Below are 21,074 nucleotides of genomic sequence, written 5' to 3'. Positions count from 1 at the left end.
TACCAAAAACATGATTGCTGAAAGAAATAATTGTTAAGTTGGACTTCATTAAAATTAAAAATGTCTGCTCTGTGAAAGGTACTGTCAACATAATGAGAAGACAAGCCATAGACTGGGAGAAAATATCTGCAAAAGAATATATCTGATAAAGGACCTGTCAGATGTTATCCAAAATATACAAAGAACACTTAAAACTCAATAAGAAAATAAACAACCAGATTAAAAAATGGGCCAAAGACCTTTATGGACACCTCACTAAAGAAGATATGTGGCAAATAAGCATATGAAAAGATCGTCATATACCCTACATTGTATGTCATTAGGGAAATGCAAATTAAAACAACAATGAGATACCTCTACATGCCTATTAGAATGGCCAAAATCCAGAACACTGACAAATGCTGTGGAGGATGTGGAGCAACAGGAAGTCTCATACTTTGCTGAAGGGAATGCAAAATGGTACAGCCGCTTTGGAAAAGAGTTTGGCAGTTTCTTACAAAACTAAACATATTCTTATCATATGATTCAGAAGTCATGCTCAAAAGAGTTGAAAGCTATGTCCACACAAAAACTTGCACATGGCTGTTTATAGCAGCTTTATTCATAATTGCCCAAATTTGGAAGCAACCTAGATGTCCTTCAGTAGGTGAACAGATAAATAAAATGTGGTACATTCAGACAATGGAATATTATTCCGCTCTAAAAAGAAACGAGCTATCAAGCCATGAAAAGACGCAGAGGAAACTTAAATGCATATTACAGAGTGAAAGAAGCCAATCTGAAAAGGCTGCATACTTTATGATACCAACTATATGACATTCTGAAAAAGGCAAAACTATGGAGACAGTAAAAATATCAGTGGTTGCCAGTTAGGGAACAGGGAGGGATGAATAGGCAGAGCACAGAGGATTTAAGGCAGTGAAACTACCCTGTAATGGCAGACATGTCGTTCATTATACATTTTTTCAAACCTATAGAATGTACAACACCAAGGGTGAGCTCTAAACTATGGATTTTGGGTAACTGGGATATGTCAGTGTAGGTTCATCAATTGTAACAAATGTGCCACTGTGGTGAGTGATGTTGATAATGGGGGAGGCTATGATGTGTTGGGGTAGAGAATAAATGAGAAATCGCTATACCTTCCTCTCAATTTTGCTGTGAACCTAAAACTGCTCTTTAGTACTTTTTTGTCTTTTCTTAAAAAACAGAACAAAACGAGAAACTAGTCACCTCTCCCAGTCTTTGCAGACTGGTTCTCTGCTAGAGCTGTCCTTTACTAATTAGCTGGCTTGTTCTCAGCCTAGGGATCAGATGGAGGTGAAAACTTAAGAGCTCCTTACGTCTTTTGTGGTTGGGCCTTATGTTGGTTTTTCAGCTGCTTTTAAGTCTTGATTTCCCAAAGCTTAACCATAGCTTCTCCTCAGGGTTTTAGATGGTCTATCTTATGTTTCTACCCTCACAGTCTTGCCCCAGGTGTCTGTGGGACTGTAGTCCACCCACAACTTTTAGGAGCAGTGCCTACTGCTTCTCCCCATCTGAGTTCCGAGATAGACAAGATAGAGCCCAGTACTTCTGGCAGCCCTCAGACAGGGTAGAACTTTACAAATAAAAGCTCCTCTGTTCCCTCTCTGTTGGAGCAAGGAATTGGGAACTTAGCTTTGGCCACTCCAGACCAAGATTTTGCTACACTGAGGAAGGGATGGGGCAAGGGCAAGTAAAAACATCACAGTATTACCATGATTTCAAATGTGGTTTTTTCCTTGATTGAGTTTTCGGGGTTTTTTTGCTGTAGATATTTTACTGTTTTCCAGAGCTTTCATATGGTTATTTTAGCCAGTTTCTAGTTGCTGTTTATGTTTCCAAGGGGGACTGTGGGCTTGGAGTTCCCTGCTAAGCCATTTTTCTGACGTGCCTCTGCTTTGACTTTATATTAACATTGTACTAGAAATCACAGCCCACTCAATATGGCGATTAAAAGAAATAAAATATAAAAGAAGCAAAAGTTTTGCAAAAGAAACAAAACTGTCATTCACATAGTATATTACATAGAAAATCGAAAACACAATAAATTCATTATTGGAATTTATAAGACTTCAGGCACTAAGCTATACACAAAACTGGTACTTTACAAATGAAATTCAAAAAGAGATACCACTTACAATAGCTTCAAAAAGTATGAAACATACTCAAATAAAACTCAAAAAATATGTAATACTGCTATGGAGAAAATATATGGAGACTTAAATAAAAAGATTGCTGTACCATGTTAATGGATTGTTAAAGTCCATATTGTTAGATATTAATTTTCCTCAGGTTGATTTATGGATTCAAAGAATCCAGTCAAAGCCTCAGCATTTTTATTTACAAGTTGACACGATGATGATTATTCATATGAGTTGATTATAGCTAAGACAGTTGAACAAAAACTTATGGAAGGATACTCATTCTACCTTACCGAGATTGTTTCCTAATATGTTAACAAAGAGCAGTATTCGTGACCCTAATCCGTGCTGCAACTTGCCTCCGTACCTACCCCAGACACTTCCAACCCTGCTTTCCTTTCGCTTTTTCTGTTAATGCGTTAATGCTTATTTTCTAAAATGCTATATAATTATGTTCATGGCTTACTGTCTGCTCCCTCCCTCCTTCCCCACCCCCACCCCCCAAAAAAGTTCTCCAGAGCAATGATCTCTGTTTTGCTCACTGAGGTATTTCAAATCCTTTACAATAGGGCTTGGCGCGTAGCAGGTGCTCAATATACTTTTTGAAAAACTGAAGAGGAAATAGGTTTGTTTTTTGAAGGTTGTCTACTTGCCTGACTATCATTTACGCAGATGCAGAGCTACAATACACTGTCCTCGGCGAAACTCCGTTTCCTCTCGGAAGAACCGGGAACCCAGGAGCCGGCAACTCACGGAGCGCGGCCACTAGCCCAGAATGAGTACCCGGGCACATGACAGGCTCAGCCGGGCCTCTCCACGCAGCAAGCGCGGAGAACTACACTTCCCAGAATCCTTGGGTTCTCGCGTGGACTACATTTCTCAGGGGGTTAGCGACCGTTCCCCCGCCTCCACCTCACTACCCGGCTCCGGACCTGCACAGGGAGTTGGGCGTTTGTCGCTGGCGTGAGCGGCGTTCTGGGCTGGGGTCGGCCCAGACAGCACCCCGGGGAGTCCCGACCCGAAGTTGCTGTTAGGCCGTGGCAGTTCCGGAGCTTCCTGCCTGTGGCCCGCGGAACACCCGAGGCCTGGGTGAGGTGAGCGGCGGAGGCTCGGCAGGATGCGGGAGGGAGGACCGGGCTTCGGGAGGATGCGGCGCCGGGGTATGGGACAAAGGCCCAGGAGGCGCGAGCCGGGCCTTTGTGGGCGCCGGCGGGCCGAGGGCCGGGCACCCCGGCTCTGTACGCCTGCCGCCACCAGCCATCCCACAGTACCCCTGAATGAGACAGGTCGGGCACTTCGTCTCCATTGGCTGGACCCAGCCACCCTTCTGCTTCCTCCCGACCCATTCCCAGTGCGCTACCTGCCCAGCGCCTTACGGCATTTGAATTTGTTTCGGGCCGGCAGTGAACGTGAGAAATTTCCTCCCCTTACCATCACCCCTGCACTCCCGAGTGACAGGCTTGTTTTGCGCGATAAGTGAGTCGCCGGCTTCCCCCAGTGGCAGAGCCAGGACTGGAACCCAGGTCTTTGGTTTTCTGTGCCCTTTCCTCAAGACAGCAGCCACCTCCCCGCCATAGGAGAGCTGATGTTTTCCCTTTCCGAAGCAGCTTTCTCTAGAAATCTGGAAATTGTTTCCTTGATAGGAGGGGGAGGAATTGGGTGGGAAGGCTTGAGGTGGAGAAAAGTTGTCACATGCACGCAGGGAGGTTAGAGCAGGTGCTCTGGAGCCTGCGATGCTTGGAATCCTGGTGCCACCCTCCCTGGCTGTGTGGACTGGGGCAAGTTGCTCCCACTGTGCCCTCAGTGTCCTGATCTATAAAATGGGGCGCTGACAGTGCCAACTGTGCTGTGGGACTCGATGATGTATTGATAGGTAGTGCCTGGCACGCGGTGAGGCTCAGGGAGTTGCTGCTACTGCTGATGGAGTCCTAGGACCTTTTCCTCTGAGCCAGGGAAAGAGCTGGGCCTGGACCAGGACCCAGCCCTTCTCTCTGGTCCTCTCTACTCCTAGCTCCTGACTTCCTTCCTGAGGGCACATGGCATCATTCTCAGGTGGTGTAAAGGTTTCAGAGCTGCTGATTCTGAGGGGTGCAAAGCAGAAGGGCCTTCCTCCTGGCTCCGTTTTTCTTCTCTCAGATTTGGCTTCTGGAGACTTCTCCCATCCTAAGGGGAAACTGCCCAGAAAGAGGCATGGCTACTGAACAGAGGGAAACAAGGTCTCAGGTGAGTGCATTACCATCTCAAGTCTTACGGACAAATAGGTTTGTTTTTTAACCCTCAAACTGAAGTTCTGTCCCCAGTACAGTCTTCACCAGGATTTGGAGCCCATGTCCTTCTCCCTTTGAAGAGTTGGTCCATCCTGGTAGATGGTGGATTGCTTGCCTCCAACCCCCCAATCCATGTGTTGTGTCTCTCTCTTTTTTTTTTTCTGATAGACACTCTTTTATTCATTAATCTCAATTCACTGTATGATTACTGAATAGACAGGTAAGATGCCACATATCTTATACCACTTGGGGTCAGAACAAATAAACATGCGCACTTGGCAGAGTTCCTTTCTGGCCTGCCTCCTTTGCTCAGTCATGTCCCCCTCCCTACCCTTGGCCAGGATGCTTTTCTTTTTCTTTCCACCCCGAGAATCTTCATGATACCTTACCCAGGCTTTTCCCAGTCCAGAGTTTTTAGTTTTTTCTCCCTCTTAACTTTCTGGATCATGTGCCTTGCTTCTATCACTCTCTTGAAAACTGATCTTGACCTGCCATTGTCATCTTTATTCTGTGGGAATGAGGGTGGGACCCCATCCAGGTGAGGCGGTGTGTGAACAAAGGATAGCCATTTTGGTGGGGACACAGATGGAGAGGTCTCTTGACTTTAAGAGCTGAGAGAAGACTCCTCAGGAAGTGGCAGGGAGGGTGCTGTGGGATATCAGTAGTGGAGAAGCAATGTATACAGGGTGTACAGTTAAAAGTGGGGCTCTCAAGCCAGACAGCCAAGTTTGAACCCGTATCTTCTGTTACCATTTATGGGCCTTAGGCAATTGATCTCTCTGTGCCTCAGTTTCCTCACCTGTAGAATGGGAATAACAACCATGCGTACCTCATAGGGTAGATGAGAGGAATTGCAGCATGGCAAGTGTTTCAGTAAGGGCCGGGCACATAGTTGCTGTTGAATATGTGGTGGTTGTGATAGCTGAACAATATTATTCTAGTACATGATACTATTACTGTTGATAGATAAAAATTAACTGTACAGTGTTTTTAGGACCCAGAAAATACTGTTCATTCTGTACTCATTTTCATCTAACAATAATAGTTAATGTTGCTGGGGGAATATCCCGAGGGCTTTACCTTTGTTCTCACTCTCATAACGGCGCAGCAGTTATTACCCCCATTTTACACATGAGGAAACTGAGGCTTAAAGAAGTCAAGTGACCTGAAATCAAACCCAGGTATGTCTGGCCTCTGAGTTCATGCTGGTTATTGTCCAGCCATTCCTCTGGTGCATCTCTCAGAACACATGGCAGGCCCAGCCCCTGTGTTACCAGAGCTCTCTGCAGTGCGATGTTGTATATCATTTGGACCCACGAAATGTCATGGTGTTTGATCTTCTGAGGCTATGGCTAGGACCTGCCTTTGCATATTTGGACTGCTTTTTTCTAAGGCTTTCACATTCCATTCCAACAGAGCCAAGCTGCTCTCTTGCCCAGAATTTTCTCTGTCCCTGTGTGTGAGTCCTATGTGACATTTCTCCCTAACCTCACCTGCTGTGTGGAATTGTGTGTAAAACTCAGTAATAGGATGTTTAAGATAAGAGAGAGAGTATACCAAGTGCTGTGTTGGAAGAAAACTTTAGTTATCATCCTGTCTCTGCCATTAATAAAGTATGTGACCTGGAATCTTGACTGTCCTGGATCTTGTGTTCCTCGTCTCTAAAATGAGGATTAGCAGGTATGGTGTATGGTCCTATCCAGCTACACATTTTCCTTTTAGTGTTCAAATTCATGCACTTTTCTTGTCTGCCAGTTAGATTGTAAGTTCTTTGAGAGCAGAGATCATTTCTTGTATTCCTCCCAATGTGCCAATAATTTAATGCCTTTTCTTACTATAAAAATATTGCATGATCATGGCAAAAAACTTTATAGAGAATAAAACATGCACATATATATATATGGGTATATGTATATATGCTTGTAAATGTACATATGTGCATAGATGTGTGTATGTACATGTATTTGTCTATATATTTTTTCCGTATATGCAAAAAAAAAGTAAAATCCCCCTTAATCCCACCATCTGGAGATGATCGCTGTCAGCCATTTGTTATGCATCTCTCAGCATCACTTGCTATGTACATATATAATTTTTTATCAAAAATGGGACCAAACTATACATACTGATATGTAACTTGCTTTTTATACTTAACATTATTATGAATGCCTTTTTAAGTCAAAAATACTGACTTACACCATCAATTTTAATGATTCATAGTACTTTATATTGACATGATAATAGGTAAGATCTGAACCTTTAATATGAGCCATGTATGGTTTTAAGTACATTGTATGGATTATTTCATTTATTTATTAACTATTTGGTAGGTTTTGAGAGGCAGTTTTACAGAGCGGTTAAGAATGGAGCCTTAGACATCCACCTGGAATTGGAATCCCAGCACTACCACTGACCAATTGTGTGACTTTAGACAAATTTCTTATCCTCTCTGTGACTTCTCTTGTGTAAAATGAGGACAATAATAGTACCTTCTTCCTAGCGTTGTTGTGAAGGTAAAATAAAGATTTACACTAAAGATTAATATAAAGCTCTAAGAATAGTACTTGTCCTGAAGAAAGCATTCAGTTAATGATAGCTGTTTTAATTTCCATTATTACTGTCCTCAGGCTGCAGAGAGCACACAGATAGTGCCTTAAATTATTTAACCAAGCCTCTGTCAGTGATTATTTAGGTTGTAGGTGTTTCTGTTTCTCTGCTGTTAACTAACACCATAATAAATGTCCTTTTGTGTGCATTTTTTTGCACTGTTCGTTATCAAACAAATATAGTAATTGGAGAGTTAAAAAGTATGCACATTTTAAAGCTCTTAATATGTATTACCAAATTGCTATTAGAAAGATTATTCTAATTAACACTCCCACTAATGGACTTAATACCTCCACACATCTCTGTGTGGTTAACACAGGGCCTGGTTCATACTTCATGGTACTCAGTATGTATTTGTCACAGGTCAAGTGTTCATTAAACCAGTGACTTGAAACCTTAAGAACCTAGAATAATATAGAAGCATTTCATGGTAGCCTGTCTACTTCCCACTGCCGCCCTCTTCACCCTGTGTGATGGGTGGTCTTGGGTGAGCTGGGATGCTTGTCTCTACAGCTGTCAGTGACGTTTGAAGATGTGGCTGTGCTCTTTACGCGGGATGAGTGGAGAAAGCTGGCGCCTTCACAGAGAAACTTGTACCAAGATGTGATGCTGGAGAACTATAGCAACTTGGTGTCATTGGGTAAGGAAATTTCCTCTGTTTAGAAATTGGGATAACTCAGCATCTGATTCCCTGGATAAAAGCCATGGATCATCAAAACTTTAGCTGAGTTTTGCCTTAGCACTGTACAAATTGGATCTCCACAAATAAATCTGAAAAACTTTTTCCTGCTAATAGGCATGGATGCCTCATGCCCCACGGATGGGCCAGTCTACAGAGCTGCACATTAGAAATTCCCTCATAGTTCAGGCATTTCCCACTATGATTGTTCTATGATGTGTCTGCTCATCTCTAAGCAGAGAGCATCTTTCACCCCTCTTCTTGGACCCACCACTTGCCTTTCCCATTCACTTTTCCAGCTAGATGAACACTGTATAATCCATATTTGAAAGGGAACCAGATAGTGTGTTCTCATTTTAAACAGTCTACCTGGTATCTTCTCCATAGATACCTGTTTATAAATATGAATTTAGTCTGTACATCTCATATATTTCCTCTTCTATAGAAAGCTAATGGTACCCTATTTCAAGGGTACATGTTTATTGTATTTTCCTAACATGCAACTAATTATTACATTGTTATGTTTTACAAGTCCCTTGCTTTTTCCCTAACACAGCCCTCACATCATGGGGCAGAACTTGAGCACCCTAAGGAGCTCTTTATATCATCCTGTAAGTTTTAGCTCAGATCTCAGATACCTCTTCGTGTCAAAACCAAGTTTGTTGTTGTTTTTATTTTTTTGTTTTTTTTTCTATGAGCAGGACTCCTATTTTCCAAACCTGAGGTGATCTCCCTGTTGCAGCAAGGAGAAGATCCCTGGAAGGTAGAGAAAGAAAGCCCTGGAGGCTCCTCTGTAGGTGAGTGGGTGGGGAATCTCTGCACGCAGCAGTCTGGTAAATGAATGCATGTGCAACTTGGAGATGTTGGTCAGGGAAATTTCTCCAAGTTCCCAGTCCTCAAGAAGTTTTGGAGAAGGGTCACAAACTTCTGCGTCATGTCTGATAATCACTTCACAGGTAAATCTCTCAGGATCTTTATTCTTTCCTCTTGTTTCAGAGGAGGGCTGCATTTTCATGTATTCACTGAGCAAACTTAGTCCATTTAAGGAACTGCAGATAATTCGTTCTGACTGAAGCCCAGGGTTGTGGGAAAAGAAAGAGATGAAGAAGGAAATGAGATCAGAAAGCCAGGTGGGGGCCACACTCTGAAGTGCTTTGGTACAGTTCTTAGAGATGGGAACTGTCCGTGGGTGACTGGAAATAATTCAAGGATTTTAAGCAGAAGAATTACATGGTCCTTGATATTTTAGAAAAAATGGTCAGAGTCTGAAACACTTTAAACGTCCTTCAGTAAAGGCATAGCTAAAGAAGCTGAGGTGGGTCCCTACACTGGCACACAGCACCACAGCCAGAAACAAGAAGCACTGGTGTGGGCGGAGCTCCAAGGCACGTGAAGGACTAAAGCTAGTTACAGTGCATGATTATGACATGTCGCCATTTATGTGTAAAGAAAATTACGTGGGTGTTTGTCTATATGCATAATATGCATGTAAGTGCTGAGAGAAAGGTCGCAGGACACCTAAGGTGGTAACTAGTTACATTTGGATTAGGATCGAGAATGAGTATTGATGAAAGGGGATTTTATTTACATGTAATGTTATTAAAATTTTCACAGAGAATATATTCATAAAGTCCTTATTATGCAATTTCAATTTAATAAGAATGGTCACTTTGGAAACACTGTTGGTCTTAGATTTGAAGTGAGGAAAAACTAGAGGTGGGAACCGTCTGGAGATTATTGTGTAATGCAGGCAAGACGTTACCTGCAGGAAGGCACGTGCAGTGGGTTCAGGAAAGAGGAGAGAGAGACTTCCCTGGTGGCGCACTGGTTAAGAATCTGCCTGCCAATGCAGGGGACATGGGTTTGATCCCTGGTCTGGGAAGATCCCACATCCCACAGAACAGCTAAGCCTGTGCGCCACAACTACTGAGGCTGCGCGTCACAGTTACTGAAGCCGGCGTGCCTAGAGCCCAAGCTTCACAACAAGAGAAGCCACCACAATGAGAAGCCTGCGCACTGCAACAAAGAGTAGCCCCGACTTGACACAGCTAGAGAAAGCCCGTGCGCGGCAACAAAGACCCAATGCAGCCAAAAATAAATAAATAAATAAATATAACATTTTTTTTAAAAAAAGGAAGAAGGAGAGGTCCCTTTGTTAAGGGTTCAGGATGAGTTCGGTGTGGCATGGGTTTCATTTGAGATGTGAGTGAAATATGGGTAGAGGTCGCCAGTGGACAGCTGTAGAAGGTATACAGGGTTGGAACTCAACAGGGAGGTCAGGGAGCCGTCAGTGAGAAGGTAGCATTTGAAACCTTGAGCTGAGCAGACGAGGGAACGGAGGAGAGGACAGAGTCCCAGGAAACCTCAATGTTTATGAGGTGAGTTAAGAAGGAAGAAGCTGTGGCTGAGCCTGAGAAGAAGTCACCAGAGGAGAAAACTGGCAGATTCGGCTGTCATGGAAGTTGAGGACTGAGAGCTGTTGAATTGGGGAGGCCAAGGCTCTGGGGGAGCCAGGTTCTAACCCTCGCCCACTGCTTTCCTGTCCCGTGATAAACAGCAGTGCAACCTTGGACAGAAGGACGCAGGTCCTGCCCTGGCGGAGCTCAGTGGAGGGGGAGGCTAAGCGCACACAGGGCTGTGGAATGACAGACTCCGGTGAGGACCTCGGGAGAAGAGCCACAGGTGCTGTGAGAACGTGGAACAGGAGGGGTGCTGTGGGCAAGGCTTCCCGAGGAAGGGCCGGATCCCACGTTGTGAGAAGCGTTCAGGCACAGGAAGAGCATGTCCGAGAGTCCAGACAAAGGAAGCCGTCATGTAGAGATGGGAGCGGGGAGAGGGGGCCGGGACCTGAGAGCCAGGCACAGCCTCTGAGGAGTTGAAGTACCCTGGCCACGGGCCCAGGTTTATATTCTGCAAGGATCAGCCTGCAACCAATGTGGAGCCACCTGGCATAGACGTGGTAGGACTTGTCTGAGGTTGCTGTCGGGTCCAGACAAGTCAGTGATGACCCCTCACAGTGGGGGCCCAGCAGAAGGGCTGTGGGACAGGCTGTCTCGATCCCTAAAGCGCCCACACCTTTAGTAGAGCTCATCCTTTCCCATATAAGGTGAGATCTTTTGATGTGGGAACCACACTTATCTTTCCTTATATCTTTTAACTGTCATTTGGGAGAAATATTCTGATTTTGTGGGAACTGCTGGAGACCACCACAAAGTAAACAGAGAACGCAGGCAGCAGGGAACCAGTGGAGAGTTTAGGAGGGGCGTCAGGTGTGGACTGAGTATGGCTTGGAAGATCAAAGGAAGAGAAGGAAGAATTGTTCACTTTCCATTCACCTCGGGAGCCTCTGATCCATGAGGAGTCCCCCTTCCTGAGTGAAGTGTTAGTTGGATTAAACTGAATAGGAAGTATGACTGGAGTCGAAAGCTGTCCAGAGAGACCCTGAAGACACCTAGTGGTGATGTCAAGTCCTTCTCAGGTTTGGGAAGCTGTCCCTGAAGGAAAACTCTGGGTGTCTGGAGGAAGTAAGGACATCAGAGCCAATAAGTGTGTGCGTTTCTCTGGGTGGGATGAACCTCCTCTCTTTGGTCAAAGGTGACAGTCAGATGGAGCGTCCTGGGAGTGCTGGCCTGTGGTTGTGTCTCTCCTGCAACCCTGGCGAATCTCGCATCTACCTGGACTAAAATGCCCTCGGAACAGTTTCCCTTCCAAGGGGAGCTCACTTCCCTGTGAGCTCAGGTGAAGGACCTGGATGTTCTTGGAAGCACCTTGATCATTAACTCTAGACCAGAACCAAAAACCGACCCTTTGAACAGCCGGTGACGGAAAAGCTTATGCTTCCAGGATAGGACTCCTAGAACCTCTAATTGCCTCCAAATGTGCTTTTAAAATATTATTTTCACATCAAAACTATTTACAACTAGGAAAAATAAAACGAACAGGAAAAACAAACTGTGTCGCCCCTGGCTCTGTATGTATTATATTGAGAAATGGGAGGAAATGGCTCAAAGAGACTCATCTGAGTCTCTTCCTTAAGAAATGAACCCAGGGCTTCCCTGGTGGCGCAGTGGTTGAGAGTCTGCCTGCCGATGCAGGGGACACGGGTTCGTGCCCTGGTCCGGGAAGATCCCACATGCCGCATAGCGGCTGGGCCCGTGAGCCATGGCCGCTGAGCCTGAGCGTCGGGAGCCTGTACGTCGGCAGCCTGTGCTCCGCAACGGGAGAGGCCACAACAGTGAGAGGCCTGCATACCACAAAAAAAAAAAAAAAAAAGAGAAAAGAAATGAACCCAAAGTCTAATCGTTTTTCTGGAATATTTTATATGTGTATATATATATATATATATATGTATACATATATACATATATATATATATAATATGGTTAATGTGATTAAATCAACTTGAACGTCTCATGAGTTTGGTTGACACCCAATGTGAAAATATTCTTAAAATCAAAAATTTAAAAATTCAGGGATGATTAGGTAAATTACCTCCAATGAAAAAGTGTTTGTCTTTTTCTCTTTCTTTGTTATATTTATGCTAGAATTCAGGGCAGACTGAACCTGGCAGGGTCGTTGGCTGAGGGGTCCCTTGTGGGCTGCCTTCCACCCACCAAGATTTGATGAGGCTGCATCTGCAAATTTTTTTAATTTGCAGAAAGGTGCTGTAGGGGTTAGAGCAGCAGTGGTTTTAACATAACATGCAGTGGTTTTAAAGAGTTAATTTACAAGGTGAAAGTTGAGCCCAAATGCTCTGTAGTCCTGTTTAATATGTTTGATTTAGTCTTGTTCTCATCCCCTGCCACCAACATCTGTTGTCCTTGTAGCTGCCAGAATGGTCTTTTTAAAAGGTAGATCAGGTTATCTCACTCCCATGCTCAAAACCTTTAGTAGCTTCTATCACATAGAACACAATCCAAAGCCCCTAGTGTGGCCTTCGTGGTCTGGTCTTGGCTACCTTTTCACCTTCACCTCCTTCTTCTCTGCCCTTCATTCAAGAACTCTAATCCCCGGGTCTCCTTGTAGTTCTTCAGACAGGCCACCTCAGGGCCTCTGCACTTGTTTTTTCCTCTCCTGGACCATTCTTCCTGAGCCACAAGCCCACATGACTGACTTCCTTGAGTTGCACAGGTTTCTGTTCAGATGGCACTTTGTCTGTTAGACACAGCACATCTGAACATGGCCCTCTGTCCTCCACATTCTTTTTTTTTTTAAATTTTATTGAAGTATATTTGATTTACAATGTTATGTTAATTTCTGCTGTACAGCAAAGTGATTCAGTTATACATATATGTATTCTTTTTCATATTCTTTTCCATTATGGTTTATCACAGGATATTGATTATAGTCCCCTGTACTATATACAGTAGGACCTTGTTGTTTATCCATTCTATATATAATAGTTTGCATCTGCTAATCCCAAACTCCTAATTTAACCCTCCCCCACCCCCTTCCCCCTTGACAACCACAAGTCTGTTCTCTATATCTGCAAATCCGTTTCTGTTTCATAGATAAGTTCATTTGCGTCATATTTCAGATTCCACATGTAAGTGATATCATATGGTATTTGTCTTTCTCTTTCTGGCTTACTTAGTATAATCTCTAGATCCATTCGTGTTGCTGCAAATGGCATTATTTCATTCATTTTTATGGCTGAGTAGTATTCCATTGTGTATATATACCACATCTTCGTTATCCATTCATCTGTTGATGGACATTTAGGTTGTTTCCTTGTCTTGGCTATTGTAAGTAGTGCTGCTGTGAACATAGGGGTGCATGTATCGCCTCTTTCTTTTTTTTTTTTTTTTGACAAAGGAAACACAACATTTTTATACTTAATGCATTCTTTAAAACATGCATGCAAGTTAAATATGTAAAATCCAAGCAACAGACTTAAATGTTATAAGAAGGTCTCCATTCTCAGAGAGCTAAAAAATAAATGTGGACATGAATTTTAGTGGTGTAATCTCCATTTCACTTATAGTTTTAATTTTGTTCATTTCCTTTACAGTTCAGTGGCTTGACTCCTTTTTTTGTGGAGGGGAGGGCTAGCTGTCTACTTTTTTTTAAAATTTTTATTGGAGTATAGTTGCTTTACAATGTTGTGTTAGTTTCTACTGTATAACAGAGTGAATCAGCTGTACGTATACATATATCCCCTCTCTTTTGGATTCCTTCCAATTTAGGTCACGACAGAGCATCGAGTAGAGTTCCCTGTGCTATACAGTAGGTTCTCATTAGTTATCTATTTTATACATAGTCTCAATAGTGTATATATGTCAATCCCAATCTCCCAATTCATCCCACTCTCCCTTCCCCCTCGGTATCCATATGTTTCTTCTCTACGTCTGTGTCTCTATTTTTGCTTTGCAAATAAGATCATCTATACCATCTTTCTAGATTCCATATATATGTGTTAATATACGATTTTTGTTTTTCTCTTTCTGGCTTATTTCACTCTGTATGACAGTCCCTACGTCCATCTAAGTCTCTATCAATGACCCAATTTCACTCCTGTTTATGGCTGAGTAATATTCCATTGTATATATGTACCATATCTTCTATATCCATTCCTCTGTTGATGGACATTTATGTTGCTTCCGTGTGCTGGCTATTGTAAATAGTGCTGCAGTGAACATTGGAGTGCCTGTGTCTTTTTGAATTATGGTTTTCTCTGGGTATATGCACAGCAGCGGGATTGCTGGGTCATATAGTAGTTCTATTTTTAGTTTTTTAAGGAACCTCCATACTGTTCTCCATAGTGGCTGCATCAATTTACATTCCCACCAACAGTGCAAGAGGGTTCCCTGTTGTCCACACCCTCTCCAGCATTTATTGTTTCTAGATTTTTCTGATGATGGGCCATTCTGACCAGTATGAGGTGATGCCTCATTGTAGTTTTTTTTTTTTTTTGCGGTACGCGGCCCTCTCACTGTTGTGGCCTCTCCCATTGCGGAGCACAGGCTCTGGACGCGCAGACTCAGCGGCCATGGCTCACGGGCCTAGCCGCTCCGCAGCATGTGGGATCTTCCCAGACCGGGGCACGAACCCATGTCCCCTGCATCGGAAGGCAGACTCTCAACCACTGCGCCACCAGGGAAGCCCCTCATTGTAGTTTTGATTTGCATTTCTCTAATAATTAGTGATGTTGAGCATCTTATCATGTGTTTTTTGGCCATCTATATGTCTTCTTTGGAGAAATGTCTATTTAGGTCTTCCGCCCATTTTTTAATTTTTTTTTTTATATTGAACTGCATGAGCTGTTTGTATATTTTGGAGATTAATCCTTTGTCAGTTGCTTCATTTGCAAATATTTTCTCCCATTCTGAGGGTTTTCGTTTTGTTATGGTTTCCTTTGCTGTCAAAAGCTTTTAAGTTTAATTAGGTCCCATTTTTTACTTTTGTTTTTCTTTTCATAACTCTAGGAGGTGGGTTAAAAAAGATCTTGCTATGACTTATATCAAAGAGTGTTCTGCCTATGTTTTCCTCAAGGAATTTTATAGTGTCTGGCCTTACATTTAGGTCTTTAATCCATTTTGAGTTTATTTTTGTGTATGGTGTTAGGGAGTATTCTAATTTTCTTCTTTTACGTGTAGCTGTCCAGTTTTCCTAGCACCAATTATTGAAGAGGCTGTCTTTTCTCCATTGTATATTGTTGCTTCCTTTGTCATAGATTAGGTGACCGTATGTGTGGGGGTTTATCTCTGGGTTTTCTATCCTGTTCCATTGATGTATATTTCTTTTTTTGTGCCAGTACCATACTGTCTTGATTACTGTAGCTTTGTAGTATAGTCTGAAATCAGGGAGCCTGATTCCTCCAGCTCCCTTTTTCTTTCTCAAGATCACTTTAGCTATTCGGGGTCTTTCGTGTTTCCATACAAATTGTAAAATTTTTGGTCCTAATTCTGTGAAAAATGCCATTGGTAATTTGATAGGGATTGCACTGAATCTGTAGATTGCTTTGGGTAGTATAGTCATTTTCACAATGTTGATTCTTCCAATCCAAGAACATGGTATATCTCTCCATCTGTTTGTGTAGTCTTTGATTTCTTTCATCAGTATCTTATAGTTTTTTGCATATAGGTCTTTTGTCTCCTTAGGTAGGTTTATTTCTCGGTATTTTATTCTTTCTGTTGCAATGCTAAATGTAATTGTTTCCTTAATTTCTATTTCTGATCTTTCATTGTTAGTGTATAGGAATGCAAGAGATTTGTGTATTAATTTTGTATACTACAGCTTTACTAAATCTATTGATTAGCTCTAGCTGTTTTCTGGTGGCATCTTTAGGATTTTCTATGTATAGTATCATGTCATCTGCAAATAGTGACAGTTTTACTTTTTCTTTTCCAATTTGGATTCCTTTTATTTCTTTTTCTTCTCTAATTGCCGTGTCTAGGAGTTCCAAAACTACGTTGAATAATAGTGGCAAGAGTGGGCACTAGGGGTGCATGTATGTTTTCAAATTATAGTTTTTTCTGGATATATGCCCAGGAGTGGGATTACTGGATCATATGGCAACTCTATTTTTAGTTTTTGAGGAACCTCCATACTGTTTTCCATTGTGACTGCACCAATTTACATTCCCAGCAACAGTGTAAGAGGGTTCCCTTTTCTCCACACCCTCTCCAGCATTCTTCCACAGTCTTTATGCCCTCACCATGTGTTATTTTCGCTCAGAGTACTTATCACTGCAAAATAGTACATACTTATTTATAATCTGCTCTTCCTCTGCATTATAAACTCTCTTGTGCTGGGTTGTCTGTTTCATTTGTACCCATTTCTCCAGTACCTAAAATAGTGCTCGGTCAGAGTTGGCTTCCAGTTAATGAATGCATGAATGACTTGGCTAGGTTAGTGGTGATGGACACAGAAAGAAGAGAACCAGTTTCAGAGACATTTAGGAGATAAATGCAGCAGGACTTAACGATGAATTGGATATGGAAGATAAAGGAGATTGAGTTGTCAAGGATGGTTGCTTGGTTTGTGACTTGTTCAGGGATGGACAATGATATAATTCACTGAGATAGTGGTAGTAGGAGATCAGATTTGGAGGAATGATACCAATTTGATTTTTTACTTTAGAGGGAATTTTACTTTAAAAAATTTTTTTTGATTTTAAGATAATTTTAGATTCACATAAGAAGTAGTACAGAGAGATCCCATTGGTCCTTTACCCAGTTCCAAAACTATAGTTCAAGACTGCAAACAAGATATTGATGTTGATACAGCAAAGATATGGAAGAATTCCTTCTGTCACCATAAGGATCCTTCCTGTTACTCATTTTTAGACACCCACTTTCATCTTGTTCCTTGTCCCTGTTCCTCACCTCCTCTTATTCTTAACCCTTTGTAACCACTAGTCCATTTCTATAATTTTGTCATTTCAGGAATGTTATTTAAATGGAGTCATACAGTATGCAACCTTTTAGGACTGTTTTTCTTTTCACTCAGCATAATTCTCTGGAAATTTATTCAAGTAGTTCCTTGTCTGTGTTTCCTTGTTACTTATCAATATTTCATTCCTTTTGATTGCTGAATAGTTTTTTGTAAAACACATATACCACAGTTACATAACCATTCACTGTTGAAGAACATATGGGTTGTCTCCAGTTTCTGACAATTACAAGTAACATTGCTGTAAACATTTGTGTACAGGTTTTTGTGCAAAAGTAAGTTTTTATTTCTCTGTGATAAATGTGGAGGAGTGCAATTACTGGGTCATGTTGTAGTTGCATGTTTAGTTTGAAAGACACAGCTAAATTGTGTTCCAGAGAGGCTGTACCAATTTACATTCCACCAGCAACGCAGCAGCATATGAGTGATTCAGTTTCTGTGCATCCTTGCCAACATTTTGTGTTGTCAATAATTTTATTTTAGCCATTCTGATAGGTATGTGGTGATATACACTGTGATTTTAATTTGCATCTTCCTAAGTTCTAATGATGTTATTTCCATGTGCTTTTTTGCCATCTGTATATCTTCTTTGATGAAATGTCTGTTCGTGTCTTTTGTCCATTTTCTAATTGTTTGGTTTTTTGCTGTTGAGATTTGAGAGTTTTTTATATATTCTAGATGGTAGTCATTTGATGGATATGTGGTTTGCAAATATTTTTTCCTAGTCTTTAGTTTCCTTTCATCCTCTTAATTGTGTCTCTGAGGAACAAAAGTTTTAATTTTGAGAGGTCTGGTTCATCAGTGTTTCCTTTTATGGATTGTCCTTTCGTTGTCAAGTCTAAGAACTCTTTGCCTATCCTCAGATCTTATAGATTTTCTTCTGTGTTTTTTCTAAAAATGCTGTAGTTTTACACTGTACATTTATTTCTGTGATTCTTTTGCATCTAATTTTTGTATTAGATGTAGGATTCGGTCAAGATTCTTTTTTTTTGCTTATGGACAGTCAGTTGTCCCAGCATTATTTGTTGAATAAGCTATCTTCCTCCACTCAGTTCTTTTACACCTTTGTCAAAAAGCTGTTGAGCCCATTTGTGAGTCTGTTTCTAGGTGTTCTGTTTCACTGATCTGTGTGTTTATCCCTCCACCCACATCACACAGTGTTGATTACTGTAGCTATATATAGGCTTTAATATTGGATGGGTTGATTATTTCTTTATTCTTTTTCAAAGTTGCTTTAACTATTCTAGTTTCTTTGCTTTTCCATATAAACTTTAGAATAATCTTATTTATATCTAAGAAAAAATCTTGCTGAGATATTGCAGTAAACCAAGTAAACTTGGAGACAGATCTTTACTATGCTGAATCTTCCAATCCATCAATATGGTGTATCTTACCATGTATTTAGCTCTTTTTTGTTTTTGTTTTTGGCCACAATGTGCAGCTTATGGGATCTTAGTTCCCCGACCAGAGATTGAACCTGGGCCCTCAGGCCCTCAGCAGTGAAAGGGCTGAGTCCTAACCACTGGACCACCAGGGAATTCCCTATTTAGCTCTTACTTAATTTCTTTCATCAGTGTTTTGTAGTTCGCAGAATACAAGTCCTGTACATATTTTGTTACATTTACACCTAAGTATTTTTTGAGTAATTATAAATGGTATTATAAATATAATTTCAGTGTCCACATGTCCATAGTATATGGAAATAATATTGATTTTTGTATGTTTATCCTTATATCCTGTGACCTTCCTAAACTCCTAATAGTTCTAGGAAATGTTCTGTAGATTCCTAGGGATTTTTTTAATGTACTATCATCTCAAGATAGGGATAGTTTCATTTCTTCCTTTCTGATTTGTATGATTTTTATTTCCTTTTCTTACCATATTGTACTAAGTAGACTTTCAGTACTATACTGATTAAGAGTGGTGAGAACAGACATTCTTGCCTTGTTCCCAATCTTAAGTATAAAGCATTTAACCTTTCACCATCAAGTATACTGTTAGCTCTAGGTTGCTGCAGATGCTCTTTATCAGGTTAAGATATTTTTCTGGGAGGCCAAATGACCTTCACTTCAGCAGATTACATTTATAACATAGTGACTAAGAGATTTAAGAGTCATACCAACCAAATACAGTGGGTGAACCTTGATTGTTTCCTAATTGAAAAAATTTATGAAGCAATTAGGGAATTTCAAACACTTCCATGTATATAAGATGCTACTAGTGAGTAGTGTTAAGTTCATTGGCTGTGAGATGTTTTGCTTTTTTTGTTTTTTTTAAGACCTTATCCTTGAGAAATGCATTTGGAAACATTATTAGATGAAATGATATGATGTTTAGGATTTGCTTTAGCCAGTCTGTTGGAGGAGGAGTAAGAGCTTATATATGAAGTGTTGGTGGTTGTTGTTGCATTGTACAATTCTCTCTATTTTTGTATATATTGAAATTTTTCCATAATAAAAAGTTTTAAAAATTGGAGTTACGAAAAACAAGTTGTCTAGACCAGCATTCCTTTTTTCAGTAAGACACAGGATGTTCACAAAATGTGCACCCATCTATAATTATACTGTTATGTGTAATTCCCAGCATACCAATTTTAAGTCTTTCAATCCTCTGGTTCTCAAGAAAGCCCTGTGAGAGTGCCAATTAAAGTCACATTTTTATTGAGATATGACATTGAATCTGACTGACTATTGGATAAATCAGGGAAATACTTCAGGAAATAAGGCCAAAAAGCCATTTGGGGTAAAAAAAAAATATTGATTCTGCCTTCAACCCTCACCCGTATTCCTTCATGTAGTATTGGGGAAAGTTTTTTTTTTATCTCCTGCCAACTCAGAAAAACCTCTCCAAAAGACAGAAAACAGTTACTATTGAATAAACATTAAACCAGATTTCCGCATGCATCATAGGTAACCTGCTGATGAGATTAAAAAGGGTGGGGTTTCTTTCTGGTTTTTTTGTTTGTTTGTTTGTTTTTTGCAGTACGCGGGCCTCTCACTGTTGTGGCTTCTCCCATTGCGGAGCGCAGGCTCCGGACGCACAGGCTCAGCGGCCATGGCTCATGGGCCCAGCCGCTCCGCGGCACGTGAGATCCTCCCGGACCGGGGCACGAACCCATTCCCCCTGCATCGGCAGGCAGACTCTCAACCACTGCGCCACCAGGGAAGCCTTCTTTCTGTTTTTGTAATGTAGCTGAGCAATTATATACATGTTCTCGAAGTTAATTGTAATTTGTCCTCATTTAAGGGGACTGACAACACAGTTAGCTATACATTCTTTCATATTTATCCTAAATTCACCTGGCAGTTGGGCTATCTGTGCTAGTGAAAAGAAAACTGGTTATGATGAGCAGGTGGTAACAGTTTGGAGTTCGGCACTAGGTAAACTTCCACAATGACAGGGAGATAGGATCACTATCTTTCTTGATGTTTACATTTCAAAGAGATGGCTCCCAGGCTCTCAAGAAAAACATTCCTGATTTGTAATGCTCACAGAGGCTTTACAAGTTTACATACATATCAAAGGCATAGAGGAAGGATTTACAAATACAAATTTTCTCAAAGAATATTCTAAGAAAAAGGGCAGGGGTAGCGGCACATATCTTTCCCTTTTGGCAAAAGGGAAGATTCAATTTTTAAATTTTCACTAGCAAACTGCCAATCCCCTAAAATCCTAGAAAACTGTAACCACTGCCTGTACCTCTTTCCTGCCTACATCCTCCACTATCTTAGGATAGTTTGGATACTATTCAAAGCTCACATTTGCTTCTGTTTCTATCTTTTGTTTTTGTTGTAGAAATGATCACACTGTGTTGTGACTACATGTTGAATTATTCATTTCTAATGTTAAATTAGGCTCCTGGAGGAAACGAATTATTTCTTTTCATTACTAGATCTCTGGTGTCTTACAGAGCACCAGTGCCTAGAATAGAGTCTGGCACATTGTAGCAACACAGTAAATATT

At 41.3% G+C, this 21,074-nt stretch overlaps 1 protein-coding gene across 1 annotated transcript in view; it reads left to right on the top strand.

The window, feature by feature from the left end:
• Positions 1 to 3,080: 3,080 nt before the first annotated feature.
• LOC132517375 (zinc finger protein 354B-like) overlaps positions 3,081 to 21,074 on the top strand; it is an 86,376-nt gene continuing 68,382 nt past the window's right edge. The window contains 4 exon segments of the mRNA XM_060144443.1: positions 3,081 to 3,259; positions 4,177 to 4,388; positions 7,553 to 7,679; positions 8,420 to 8,515. Coding sequence (XP_060000426.1) covers positions 4,356 to 4,388; positions 7,553 to 7,679; positions 8,420 to 8,515 — 256 coding nt within the window. The 5' untranslated portion in view covers positions 3,081 to 3,259; positions 4,177 to 4,355.

The sequence above is a fragment of the Lagenorhynchus albirostris genome, chromosome 3, assembly GCF_949774975.1.
Source record: "Lagenorhynchus albirostris chromosome 3, mLagAlb1.1, whole genome shotgun sequence".
Lineage (NCBI taxonomy): Eukaryota > Metazoa > Chordata > Mammalia > Artiodactyla > Delphinidae > Lagenorhynchus > Lagenorhynchus albirostris.
This window is presented reverse-complemented; position numbering and strand designations above follow the sequence as displayed.